The sequence below is a fragment of the Narcine bancroftii genome, chromosome 1 (assembly GCF_036971445.1).
Source record: "Narcine bancroftii isolate sNarBan1 chromosome 1, sNarBan1.hap1, whole genome shotgun sequence".
Taxonomy (NCBI): Eukaryota; Metazoa; Chordata; class Chondrichthyes; order Torpediniformes; family Narcinidae; genus Narcine; species Narcine bancroftii.
This window is the reverse complement of record NC_091469.1, coordinates 322,513,483-322,527,963: the sequence shown is the minus strand read 5'-3', so window position 1 is coordinate 322,527,963 and position 14,481 is coordinate 322,513,483. Positions and strand designations below refer to the sequence as shown.

Sequence of the window (14,481 nt, the reverse complement as noted above, 5' to 3'; positions counted from 1 at the left end):
CCTCGTGTATCCATAATGACCTCGTTGACTTTATCCACTTTGCTCCCAGCTTCCACCCCACCCTCAAATTCATTTGGTGCATCTCTAGCAACTCTTCTTTTCCTCAACCTCTTTTCCTCAAAATCCCGATAGACATAATCCGCAAACCCACCAATCCCTACAGCTATCTTGACTGAACCTATTTCCTCCTAGTCCCCTATAAGGGTTTCATTCCATATTCTCAATTCCGCCATCTCTGTCTCGTCTGCATCCAGGACGGAAACTTCCATGCCTCCTAAAACAGCATGGCTTTCCCTCTACCACCATCATCTCATCCTGCATTACCTGCACATCTGTCCCAGTCCCCCCGCCCCCATTCGCACAAGGACATGGAGCAGCGTGGTTGGCGAGGCAGTTAATGCAAGGCGTTTACAGCATCAGTGATCGGGACCTGGGCTCGAATCCCACGCTGTCTGTAAGGAGTTTGTAAGTTCTCCCCGTGTCTGCGTTGGCTTTCCCCAGGGGCTCCGGTTTCCTCCCACCATTCAAAATGTACCAAGGGGTTGTAGGTTAATTGGGTGTAATTGGGTGGCATGGACTAGTGGGCCAAATGGCCTGTTACCGTGCTATATGTCTAAATTTAAAACATTTAAAAAAGACAGGATTCCTCTTGTCCTCGCCTACCACCCCACCAGCTTCTGCATCCAACACATCCTCCTCTGCAGACTGAGAGATCGCTTTGTCAACCACCTCGGCTCTGTCTGCCACAGTACTGTGGATCTCCCAGTGGCACAATTCTCCATCCCATTCCCTTGCTGACATGTCTGTCATTGGTCTCGTGCACTGCCAGACTGAGACCACCCACAAATTGGATGAACGACAACTCATCTTCCGACTGGGCACCCTCCAACCTGATGGCATTAATAGTGACTTCTCTGGCTTTCATCAAAACCCCCCCTCACTTCTTTCTCCATCACCTTCCCCAGCTCTGTCCCTCCCTCCCCTGTCTCCGTTCTCACAGACAGGATAAATTCCGACCTCTCCCCTGATCATCTCCAAAGAACGCCTTTTGTTGGTCTGGACTCCTCCCCCAGCTGCCATTGTTCTGAATTCCGAGATTTCCTGGTTTTTTGCTTATTCCCCAAAGAAGGGCCAAGGTCCGAAATGTTGGCAATGTAACTTTGCCTCCTCTGGATGCTGAAAGATCAGTCGATTTCCTCCAGTATTTTGGTATGTGCTTTAGTACGGTCACAGCAGACTTTCATGTTTCCCTTCATGTTAATTACTTCTTCAATATCGCCTCTCACCCTCTACAACTACGGATTATATTTTTTTAAGGGTTTCTGTTTCAGGCATTTTTTAAGGTGATGATTTCCTGAATCACCAACCTTGAGGTGAAAAACTAAATGTTCTCAACTTCCTCTTATTTTTCTACCAATTAGTTTGACTCAATGACCTCTGTGTTGACTTTTCAGTATTTTAAAGATCTTAATTAATACTCCTCCCAGCCATATCTTTTCCATAGAAAACAGTCTCTGCCAATCCAATCTTTCTTTTTAGTTTGGGTTGTCCTGTACTGGCAGCATCTTTTTACATAAATATTAAATTTCTAATGCTGCCTTCTCTCTTACTTTTGTAATGTGCTATGAACACAAATTAGAAGGTTAGCTCTGCCTTCTCCCTATGGTAACCTTTCACCTCTTGCTGATCTTCCTTCTGGTCAGTCCCTCTCTGTTGAAGAGAGGCGTTCCAAAGACTTGTGATTTCTAAGGCTTAGTGTTGTATGTGATGTCGTGCATGCGTGTACTCTGACAATAAATCTGAAATCCGACATCTTTGACCATCTCATTTTTCCAGTCGATATATAATCAAAGATAATGTAAATCTTCCATTATTATTACCCTTCTGACCATCTTTTCTGATGATTTCCCAACGGTTCTTCCCATCCTATTGTGTAGTTACTATTTGGGGGCCTATACACAACTTCTGCAAGTAACTTTATTATTTCACAATTCTGCATCAACTTTGTCTGCGTTCTCCCTGGATTTCTGACACTCTCTTTATCTTCCTGACACAATCATTAATTTACAAACCCACTTGTCACCTTATCTTAGTTGAGACAATAACCAGAAGCTACAGTAAGGTCCCCTTCCATGTTCAAGTCCTAATCTACATCATCCTGTAGACTTGGTTTTCAGATCATACTTGTTCCAGGTGTACTTTCAGTTCATGTTTTGTTTGAATGCTGCATGCATTTAGATATCACGCCTCTGGTCTTTTCCTTTGATGAGAGAAAGAGTACGGTACCCTACTATGGTAATTGGCTCAGGCCTGAAACGTCGGTAATATACAGTATCTTTACTACATAATCAGAATTTCTTGTCACAAATGTCATGAAATTCGATGTTTTGCGGTAGCATCATAGTTGCAAACTTACATGTAAATAAATGTAAGGCAGTGTCTGGTTCATTGATTATTCAGGAATCTAATGGCAGCGGGGAAGAAGTTCTCCTTGTGCCGCTGAGTGCTTGCCTTTAGGCTTCTGTACCTTTTCCCTGATGATAGCAGAGTGAAGAGGGTGTGTTCTGGGTGGTGGGGGTCCTTTGAGGATAGAGGCTGTCTTTTTTAAGACCACCACCACATTTAGATTCCCTCGATGAAGTGGAGTCTGGTGCCTGTGTTGTCGCAGGCTGAGTTAACAACCCTCTGGAGTTTGTTCTTGTCCTGAGAGTTGGCGCCTCCATACCAGCCAGTGATGCCACCAGCCAGAATGCTCTCCATGGTCCACACAGAAGCTATCGAGAGTTTTCGATGACATACTGAATCTCCTCAGACACCTCACAAAGTATAGCTGCTGCAAGCCTCCAGGACAGATCCTTGGAGATGTTGACACCCAGGAATTTGTAGTTCCTGACCCGCTCCACTACTGAGCCCTCGATGAGAACTGGGACTTCCTCCTGAAGTCCACAATCATCTCCTTCATTTTGTTGACATTGAGCACAAGGTTATTGTCATTACCCCATTCAATGAGCTGATCTATCTCCCTCCTGTACGCTTCCTCATTGCCGTTTGTGATTCTCCGACAACTGCGGAGTCATAGCAAACAGGTGTGGATGTATAATGAGTAGAGCAGTGGGCTAAGCATGCAATTGGTGATTTATTAAATTCAAACATGATCTCTAACCTTTTATATTCTATGCCATAAATAAAACTATCCTACACACCTTCTTAGTCATCTTTTGCTGAATGTCCTTTTATCTTCTGAGGCTTGTGGATGTACATTATAGAGTTTTTCAGCTTGTTGGTGTTCCCTTATCTTATTTATTCTTTGTGAAAGTAAATAACTTGGTTTTATTTCTGTTTGTCACTTTTCTGGCCAACTGATCAGTTCTTTGATTGCTTCCTCTACTCTAAATCTTTCCTTTCCATTGTCAACCTGATTTTTTTATTTTGGTCATTTGGAAATTTCTTAATCTGCCTCTGCACAAATCTTTGGTTTAAAACTCAAAGAGTAAAAGATTTAATATTTCTGTGTATCTTGAGGAAGGGCTCAGGCCTGAAACGTCAGTTTTTTTCTTTACCTCCGAGACCTGTTGAGTTCCTCCGGCATTTCTGTGCCTTTAGTACAATCACAATGTCCTGTTTCACTACATTTAAACACCCAATGCTTTTTCAAAAATTCCTTGCAATTAGCCAGTTTTGAGTTTAATATACTTTTTCTAAGTTCCTATGGGTTCATCACATTGGAACCTTCTCAAAAGCCCAGCTAAAATCAAAGTAGACTCGATTAAATGTACACTCCTCATAAATCATTCTTGCTAATGCCTCAAAAATTCAATTGCATTAAACGTGACCTTCCCTCGAAACTTCTATGTATGATTATTTTTTGGTTAATCTATGTCCATCTAAATGATAATTCATCCTGTCTCTCAGCATGTTTTCCAATGATTTGTCCACCAGGACCTTGTAAGGTTAAGAAGCTTTTAATTACCTGCTCAATCCCTTTCTTTATTTTTAAGTCAACAATATCATGTTATCAATCATCCAGTCTTCCAAAACTTGCCTGTAGCTGTTAGGACTGAAACGTTATGATTAGAGCTGCTGGAAATGTTTTCACTTTCTTCTCTAAATGGCTTGGTGATTTATCTACTTTCCAAAATAAAGATATTACTTTCTAACTGTAGGCCATAGAATAACTACTGCCTCTTTATTGGAGACAAATCACGAACATTTATTCAGAGCCATACACGTTTTGCACTTCTATGAGAAGAATAACTACATTCAGGCCTTAAACTTAATTTATGTGCCTCTGTTATGATCTCTGGGCTCGTTTGCCTTGGGTTCTATCCCCCATTTCACTCGACAATTTCAGGCTTTGCTCTTTATTTCCCTGCCTGATTTCCTTTTCCTGATTCTGTTCACTCTTGATTCTTGCAGTCCTTTTTTTTTCAGTTTCTTTGTATCTTGCTCTTCATTTACCAGGTAGAATTTCCATTTTCCCTCTCCGGTCACACACTAAAGCATCACGTTGTTCTTCAGCACATTCTGCTGATGCCACGGCCTTGATTCACATCATTTCCTTGATGTTGCACTATCGCCTGACACCCTTGAGCATATCCCACCCTGACATCAGGCCTAAGACCTTCTCATGACAGCTCTACCAGTTAGCCAGATGGGAAAGTAAAGACTGAGATAACCTGGACAATCCTGACCTCAGAAATATTTGCTTTATACAATCCACCCTTCTCCCACCCTCTTTTGATTTAAAACTAACACGTTTTCTTGACGCTGAAGGGTCTTTGACCTGATATGTTGAGTTTATTTTTCCATTGATGACCCTGGGTATTTTTATTTTTAATTTCATCTCCTGCAGCACTTTTCCACCACCAGATCTCTAACTTCACCCTCCTGATCCATTCTCTATCTGCTAATTCCACAATAGCAAATCCTTGGACCGTGTGTGTGTGTGTGTGTGTGTGTGTGTGTGTGTGTGTGTGTGTGTGTGTGTGTGTGTGTGTGTGTGTGTGTGTGTGTGTGTGTGTGTGTGTGTGTGTGTGTGTGTGTGTGTGTGTGTGTGTGTGTGTGTGTGTGTGTGTGTGTGTGTGTGTGTGTGGTTGTGTGTGTTGTGTGTGTTGTGTGTGTTGTGTGTGTTGTGTGTGTTGTGTGTGTTGTGTGTGTGTGTGTGTTGTGTGTGTATCCACATACCCGGGTATTTATAAATATATAAAAATAAAATTATTCGAATACAGGAGCTGGGGGCTCATTTAAAACTGTTATGGGCATCTGTGCAGCCCCACCTTTTAAATCTACGTGGCTCTAAATGGAATAATCCAGAACATTTCAAGCAAATGTTGAAAGAACCAGAGATATGAAAGGGAAGATGAAGGTTACACTGAAGGAGGTAGGTGGTGTCATGTTCGACCACCAAAGGTTCGGTATTTTTGTCATGTAATAATACATTAAAAATGCAATATGCTTGATATACTTCAACTTTTGTCCACTGAAAGACAAACAAAGAGATGCCGTGAGCATTGCCCGGCATCCCTAACAATTGGTGAAAGAGAAGCAAAAGGGACTCCCTTCAGAGTCACTGAGTGTCCGTGGATTCATCTCCAGCCCTCGCAGCCTCTGCAGCTGCACAGACTCCCATTGCCAACCCAAGCTTCCAAGCCAAACCTCCAATACGATCAGGAAGCCTTCAGTGCCTGAGGCCCTTCTTGACCTCAGCGCCCTCTTGAATCCCAGTTCCGATAACATGGTTCCCTCAAACCCGTATCCAGCAGCCCATGTGGGTCCCCATGACCGTGCCGCCCGCAATCTCTGGGGTCTTCAGCCACTGAGCCAACCCCCCCCCCCCACCGCTGCCTTGCTGCCATGGTTACCGTCCTGTAAGGTTGCCTCCTCTTGCTTCTCCTTCTCATCTGGGTCTGTTCTCCCTGTTTCTGATGCCCAGCGCCAGTCTGCTGCAACTCCTCCTGGTCCACTTCCCAGCTTGGGCACCACCATGTTCAGCACAGACCTACATGGTTGCATGATTTTATTTTAAAAAATAACAGGTCCCGCTGTCCCTGAAGGGATTTTCTTTCCTTCCAATCTTTCAATCTTTCTAGTATTTTGCAATATGGAAGCGAGACATTGCTAGCCTGTAAAAGGCATGCAAAAGACAGGTTTTCACTGAACCGCGGTACGTGTAATAATAATAATACTTTTTGAATACTTTAATTTGGACTTTCCAAGACTCTCACAAATCCAAAACGACAGTACGAAGTATATATTACATCCAGAGTCCATTTCCTCCCCTGCCCACCCTTCCCTGACCACAAGGAAAAGATGACGTAAATTAAACAAACATAAAGAACCAAAAATCTATAGACCCTTAAAGGAACCAAATATAAACTCAGAGTGACATAATGTAAAAGATAGGAAACAAGTCGTCTGTGCCCCCACCTGTCCTGTAATAATAATAATTAATAAGTTTGCGGCACAGGCACCTCTAGTTTCATCAGTTTTAAAAGGGCAGCTAAAGTTCCAAGCTTTCTCATAAGAATCTCCTGGTCTGGAGCTTCACCTCGCATGCGAAATGTGTCGAATTTGACGATCCTCCCTCCACAAATTTATCTCTTCATGACTTAATCGCTGAATAATAGTGAACACATAAAAATCTGCAGAAAATCTGACATGGTTTTGAACTTTGAAATGGAGGAACTCTGCAGGATCCATAGGAGGTAAAGATGTATTACTGCCATTCCGTTCTGAGCCCTTCTTCAAGGAATAAGCAAAGAACAGGAACACATAAGAATAAAGACGGAAGACTGGTCGGCAGAGGAGTCCAAACCAACAAAAAAAGTGTTAATTGGATATGATGAGAGGAGAGGTGAGAATTAATTTTGGCCCTGTGAAAGGAGACAGAGGGAAAAGGGGTGAGAGAGAGAGCTGAAGGAAAGCTGACAGGGGAAAGAAGAAGGGGAGGTGGGGTTAACGGAAAACGGAGGTTGATATTAGTGCCATCCAGTTGGAGGATACCCAGACGGATGACAAGGCCAATGTAGAGGAGACTACAATGCGAGAAACGTATCCTCCTCTACTACCTACTAAGTGATCCCTCTAGACACGTATTCACTTTGCCTCCCCTCTCTGCATTCTGCAGGGACTGCTCCCTCCATAACTCCTTTGTCCACTCCTCTCTTCCCACCTACCCCGGTGACAGCAGGAGATGCTCCACTTGCGCCCACACCCCCTCCTTCACCACCATTCCGGGCCCCAAACAGTCCTTTGAAGTGAAACATCATTTAACTTTGTGGATCTGTAGGGTCATCATCTGCATTCAGTGCTCCCGTTGCATATTAATTGCATTTGACGATACAATCATTAATTTCCTTCCAGAATTTTTACCAGATGTTTTAGGAGGGGATTCTCCATTCTTTTATTTATTAATTTGTTATTTGTTTTGCAAATGAAATCTTTCACCACCCCCTTCCCCCATGCTTTGTAGTCCTATGTTAACCCATTTTGATAGTTCACCTTCTTCAACTGAAGATGCGAGGAACTTCGACTGGGCTGCCAAGTAATATTTCCTAAAATCAGGTAATCGTAGCCCCCCCCCCCCCCCCACACACACACAATTTATAATCCCATGTCAATTTTTTATATGTTATAAAGAATTATTTTTTCAGATGTGATACTATATTTCTTTTTGGAAAAATTGAAACAATATTTTCAAAGTAAATATAATTAAGGTATTTTTCTTTTCATTTTAATCCCAGTGAAAACTATCTTAAAACATTGTGCAATATATTTAAACCCAGAATTACATGCAGCATAAACATTACGTGTTTGGTAACCTGAGCACATAAATTAGAGACAGGAATTAAGTAGATAAATTGTGGAGGAAATTCTCTAAAATTTTGGGCTTTCAAGATGGTAATGGCATGAATCTTCTACCATTTTAATGAATATATTTCCTGTCGATCTTGGTCAGTTTTTCCTCCCATTTGCAACTTAATTTCCCCTCAGTGCCCACTTCCTGCTGGAGAAGTTCACATCTTCCCATTATTTTGTAATGCACTTTGCTTTCTGGCACTGTTTGAATTAAAGTACATGTGTGTGGAAGTCAACTGTGTTCACACTGGCCAATAGCTGCTTCCCTGATATAAAAGTGCACGCTGGGACGTTAAGTTACTCACTTCAGTCAAAAAAAGTGTGTAGGCCCCCAATATGGAAATGTGAGCATTGGCAATGGGTATTTCAAACTACTGCAGGATGACCAGTTTCTGTGAAGTAAATGCAAAGATCGAATAGGAAGGAATTAGCAAGGGAAAAAAAAGTTACAGAAAATTAGAGTAGTGATTTCCTAGATGTATTTGATTCTGAAAAGATGAGCATCAAAAAGAGAGGAAACCTATCCAAGTTTCAAGTTTCCAGTCAAGTTTATTGTCATCTGATTGCACAAGTACAATCTGGTGAAGCAGCATTCTCCGGTCCTTGGTGCAAAACACACAACCAGACATAACATGAATACAGACAAAAAATACACATGCAGGACAAGTAAACAAGTAAATAAATAAACATTGTTTCGGGAATATGAGAGACTCTGATGGTTAGTGTGAGCCGTTCCTCTGGGCGTTCAGCATTCTTACTGCCTGTGGGAAGATGCTGTTCCTCAGTCTAGTTTTTCTGGCTCTGACACTCCTGTATCTACTTCTAGATGGGGGCAGCTGAAAGATGCTGCGTTCAGGGTGGAAGGGGTCCTCAATGATTTTGCACGCACTCTTCAGACAGCAATCCTGTTAGATCATGTCAATAAGTGGGGGAAGGAGCAAAGGAGGCTCCAGTGATCCTCTCTGCCACTCTTAGGGTCCTGTGGATGGACCTCAAATCCATTTCTCTGCAGCAACCGTACCATATTATGATGCAGTTGGCCATCCTAGAACTCCTGTAGAAGATTGACATGATGGTGGTCGGTAGCCTTGCCTGCTTCAGTCTTCTCCAGAAGAGCAGTCGCTGTTGCGCCTTCTGGACAAGTGAGGAGATATTATGCAAACACGATATTTAAATTTAAACAGACATACAGCATGGAATCAGGCCATTTTGGCCCACGAGTCCAGGCCACCCTATTTACACCTAATTAACTTACACCCCTGGTATGTTTTGAATGGTGGGAGGAAACTGGAGTCCCTGAGGAAATCCCACGCAGACACAGGGAGATCATACCAGCTCCTTACAGACACCATAGGATTTGAACCCCAGTCCCAAATGCTGCCCCTGTAAAGGCATGCATGAACAACTACCCCAACTGTGCTGCCCAAATGTCACTAGTTAAATGAACTCCAAGGAACTTGGTGCTTTCCTCTCTCTACTACAGATTTCTTGATGTGTATGGAGGGTGATCATTCTTGATCCTCAAAGTCCACGATTGTCTCCTTTGTTTTATCCATGTTGTGACTCAGGTTGTTGCTCTCGCGCCATTCCACTTCTTCTCTGTAGTTCAACTCACTGTTGAGGCCAACCCCTATTGTGCCATCTGTAAACTTGATGACGCTGTTGGAGCTGGCGATGCAGTCGTGGGTCAGTAGCGCAAACAGGAGTGGAATGAGCACACAGCCCTGATGGGCTTCAGTACCACAGGGTAGTAATCACTGAAGCCTGTTATTGTCGTTCTCTTTGGTACTGGGATAATGATGCCTGTCTTGAAACCTGTGGAGACAGTGGACTGCTGCAGTGAATCATTGAGGATGTCCATAAAGAACTCTGTCAAATGATTTGGGCAGTTCTTCAATAACCAACCATGTATGTTGTCAGGTCCTGGTGCTTAAGATTAATTAATGAAAAGGGATCAAATTTTTCCTATGACTGTTTAATTTGCTTCAAGATTAAAATTGCCAGAGGGTGGTGCATAATGGTGTAGGGGAAGGAAGTGAAATTACAGCTCTCTTGGGAGATTAAAATATCAAACCCGAATTAAAAATTGATTTTCAATTTAAAATATATTAAGATTAAAATTGCCAGGATGTTGGATCCATATTTCAGTACTTATTCAGAAAATAAATCTCTAAATTTAAGAGTTAAACAGGAATATTTGCAGTTGCTGGGATTATTGTCCAATACAGAAAAATGTGGGAGAAACTTAGCAGGTCATGCAGTGTCCATCGGAAGCAAAGATATATCACTGGCGATTCAGGCTCAAAGGACTGCTTTTTGCTTTTAATGGAACTAAAAATCTATATGTACAAAATACAGATTTGCTGAGGCATTATTCTCCTCCACTGAGGAAGACGTCACCTGTTCCCAGCTCACAACCAGAATGGTTCACACATGCACCACCATCCCCAAAGAACAAGGAGTAAGTATGCATGCGTTTCTCTTTGCAGTCTTCGGAAATTTGAGCTGTGGATATTGCTGAGTTCAGAATATTTTGGATGAGAAAAGGTTAAAATCTAACATTAAAATAAGAACATTTTTATTGACTATTAAATCTTTTTGCAGCTAGCCATGAGGAGGTGTGCAATATTTAAATGTTGAAAATATAATGAGCATTTTTGCACATTGTAGCTTCAGGAGGTTATCTAGCTGCCCTGTTTGAAGAGAGAAAATACTGACACTAAGGAATAAACAAACCCCCAGGATAAATCTGTTTCCTTCCAGAATTTTAGAGACGGTACATCAGAACATTGTACATACCCTAACTATAATCTTCTGATCAACACAGATTTGTCAAGCCTGACGAACCTTTCAGAATCAATATATGTAGACCCCCCCCCCTTTCTGAAGGACCCCTTGGATTTACAGCCATCAAAGCCACCCCATAATTTTCCAAGGTTGAATAGCAAAAAAGTCTACATAGATGCTGGAGACCCAAAACAAAAACAAATAATTTAGAAAATACTCAGCAAGTCAGGCAGTATCTGTGAAGAGAGTGAATGTTTCAAGATTCCTTTATTGTCATGTAACAGCATAGAACATGTAATATTACATGAAATTGCATTCTGCCTGCTGTAAGGCAGATCAAGAGTTGCCATTGGGGGTGCCCAGCACCGCTTAAAGTACGAGACAAAGAGAAGCAAAAGGGAGTCCCTGCAGAGACGCTGAGTGGCTTCGTCTTCTGCAGCCGCACAGAATCCTGTTCAATTCATCGGTGACCCGAGCTCCTGATCCAAACTTCTGACAGGATCAGGAAGCCTTCAGCACCCAAGGAACTTAGGGAACCCTTCTTGCCCTCAAGCAGCCTCTCGAATCCTGGCTCCGACGCTTGGTTCCCATGAGCCAGACTCCAGCAGCCCATGCAGGTCCCCTGACCACAAGTCACTGCAAGAGGATGAATGGTCAAGTTTGGTGTTTCTTAATTATTATAACGTGAAATTAAGTTTTAAAAATATGAAACAATTTTAAAAATAGAAAGTTAAAAAAATCATTAAGAAGCATTTCAAAATCATTAAAACCATCAAACAAATCTGAGTAATTAAATAAATAGGCACCGGTAATTACCTTCTTACCTTTCTGACGGCATCAGCATTCTCAATAAATCATTGGGATTATGGCTTCTACACCTGCTCCAACCAATGACTCGTTGAACATGCTGGGGAATTTTAGCAAGGCAGATGTCTACCAAAGGACCTCATGTGAAGTGAAGTGGTGCAATGAGTAAAAATGCACATTAATTAACGGTGAATGATTTTGGGAAGTTCTGCATTTGACTGTGCACGTACTACTGGCCTTTACCAGCAAAATCAAGGCCAGAGTGCAATTGTCATCTATCCGAAAGTGCTATCGGCCAAGACCTAGAGTCTAGATCTTTCACCATTCCATTTAAAAGTTTTGATTTTTCAAATAGACTGAATTCCTCCTCAAAATAATTTGTTTCATTTTCACTTTTTTTTCTTTTTAAAAATATTTTTAATGGAAAAAAAACCCTTTATACATGGTCCTCTAATTAATAATATAAGATACACATCACACAAATATTGTAGATCAAAAATAAAACCATAATTTTCAACTTATCACACTCAAAACATCAAATTCTATGATTATATGGAGTTGACAGTTAATCTATTCCTCATAATATAGCCAAAAATAATGTTGAATAGAAAATAAATAAGACCTAATTAAGATTCCCTTATATAAAATAAAGGGATTTTATACTTCTCAGGTATTTTCATCTTATTCTGTGATATCCACAGTTAAACCCATCTCTACCTAGTTTATCTCTATTAAATACTGTGAAAATAAAAAAGGAAAAAAAACCAGACCAAACTCATTTTATTAAAAATATTATTTTTATAACATACATCGATTATTGAATATCTTATATTTACCTTCTACTCCAGCGACTGAATGTGCACTTTCATTAGATGCCGAGAAGGCGTTCGACCAGATGGAAAGGAAATATTTGTGTGCTATTTTATGAAAGTTTAATTTTGGTCCAGCTTTTATTAAATAGATTAAACTATTATATTCATATCCTATGGGACTGGTTCTCAACCTTTTTCATGCCACTCGCATACCACTTTCCTATGCTATTGGTAATTCCTATGCTATTGGTGCTTTGTGATTAGTAAGGGTTTGCTTAGGGTGGGATGTGGGTGAAAAGAAAAAATTTGAAAGCCTCTGTTTTAATCGTTCCTCATTGACTTGTTATGTGCACAGTTTCAGAACTCCAAAGGAAATGGGCCAGTGACAATTTTTCTCAAGCCAAATAATTCAGTTACAATTGGGTCTAGGGCAGTGGTTCTCAACCTTCCCTTCCCACCCACATCCCACCTTAAGCAATTCCTTACTAATTACAGAGCACCAATGGCATACTTAAAGTGGGATGTGAGAGGGCCAAAAAAGGTTGAGAACCACTGGGATACATGATATCATTGTCTTACTTAAGTCTGGAAAAAAATAGAAGTCAAAGAATTTTATAAGATGTCGGGCCCATTCTTGGGTTATTAAGGTGCCCGGGTGCCCCGGAGACTCCCTATCTGGTATCTGAAGGTTGTTATTTTAGCGTCTGATGTCATAAAGGTCCCAGGAGCACCAAGCATCATCGGGTTCCGAGGGATTTAAACGGGTGCGAGAGTACTGTTAAAGACAGTTGGTTAAACTCATTTTCGACACTGTGTGGTGGTTCTTTCACTCACTACAAGCCTAGTGCGACTACACTCTATAATTTATACAAATTAACCTTGTTTAGAGGAGGGGTTGGATTATTAGGTTTTTTTTTCTCTCTTCCCTTGTTTTTTTCTTTTTATTAATAGACACTTTTTTAACCATTAAGTTATCTATGTCCTAATAACTCACTGCAAAAAAAAACCCAACCTCCCTATTTCATTGGAGATGTTCAACTCATAAGCCAGCTGGCCAGACCAGGATTTCTAACTGGTAGATGATTAAAGTTTTTCTGTTATGTATCCTTAACTGGAACCTTTAATCTTCATGAATTATCCTTTAACATCCTCTCCGTAAATCTAATATTTCCCTGTGGTTTGAGCCTTTGCACGTGGATTCAGCAATTCCCTATTGCTATTAATTTAGACACCATTACAAAGATTAGGATCCCAGTTGATTTCATTAAATTTTAAACAATTTGTTCCCTTATTTTAAAGATAACCGTTAAATGCTGGTCAATCTATGTCATTTAATACAGGCATAGAATTAATAGCTTTAGAGTACAGTAGAACTCCAATTACCCGAATTGGTTGGGTCCAGGCCCATTTCAGATAAATTATATTTTCCAAGAACCGGTCATTCTTTTTAAAAAGCAGCTCAGTAGCAACAGCAAAACCATTTGTAACAGTGTTTGAACAACAACAAACAACAAGGGAAGGCTTTTTAATTATTAAAATAATGTTTAATTCTCATCAAAAAACAACTTGAACAAAATAAGATAAATCCAACACCAAAAACTCAAAATTCTACGCAGAGGCTTTTACAAACTTTTTCAACCAGTGATGTCCGCTCAACTCCAAAAGTTTGGACTACCGAGGATTGCTGAATGTTTTGGATACCTGCATTTATCTGATATCTCTCGGAGGCGAAAGGATATCTTTTCGGCTTCAAAATTTTTCGGATAAATGAGGGCTTCTGCTTTTTTTACTGAAATCCTCAATTATCAAAACAAAATGGATATTTAAATCTTATGAGGTTTGCTACCCCTGGAATAATGGTCAAAATGAGAGAAAAACTGTGTTCATAATGCTACCATTCCATCAAGTTAAATGTTACTTTATTTGCAGGGTCCCTGAATGGTATTTGCCTGAATACATGGTTCATGAGGAGTTTATTCCAAGCTCTTCTGATCGCAGGTCAAAAAGAATACTTCAGGATTCTGAGAAGACAGCACTGGGAAAGGAAGCAGAAGACAACGAGAAGGAAAATGAAAGAAAAGTGAAGGTACCTAGTATTTAATAATATTTTTAAATTACCTGTAATTTTATATGTTCTGATCATAATTGGGAATATTAATCATATACAAAGTACATTGTAGATATGCACCGACATATTCAGTAAAAAGAAGAAAAGTTG

General features: G+C 40.7%; 1 protein-coding gene across 3 annotated transcripts in view; it reads left to right on the top strand.

Moving 5' to 3' along the window:
- LOC138751976 (uncharacterized protein C7orf57-like) overlaps positions 1–14,481 on the top strand; it is an 82,080-nt gene that overhangs the window by 26,834 nt on the left and 40,765 nt on the right. For 2 of the 3 annotated variants that reach the window (XM_069915085.1, XM_069915104.1), the window contains exons 4-5: positions 10,216–10,318; positions 14,193–14,349. In XM_069915085.1, the coding sequence (XP_069771186.1) occupies positions 10,216–10,318; positions 14,193–14,349 (260 nt within the window). The remainder of the gene's footprint in view (positions 1–10,215; positions 10,319–14,192; positions 14,350–14,481) is intronic. The other variant, XM_069915094.1, reaches the window with a different exon arrangement.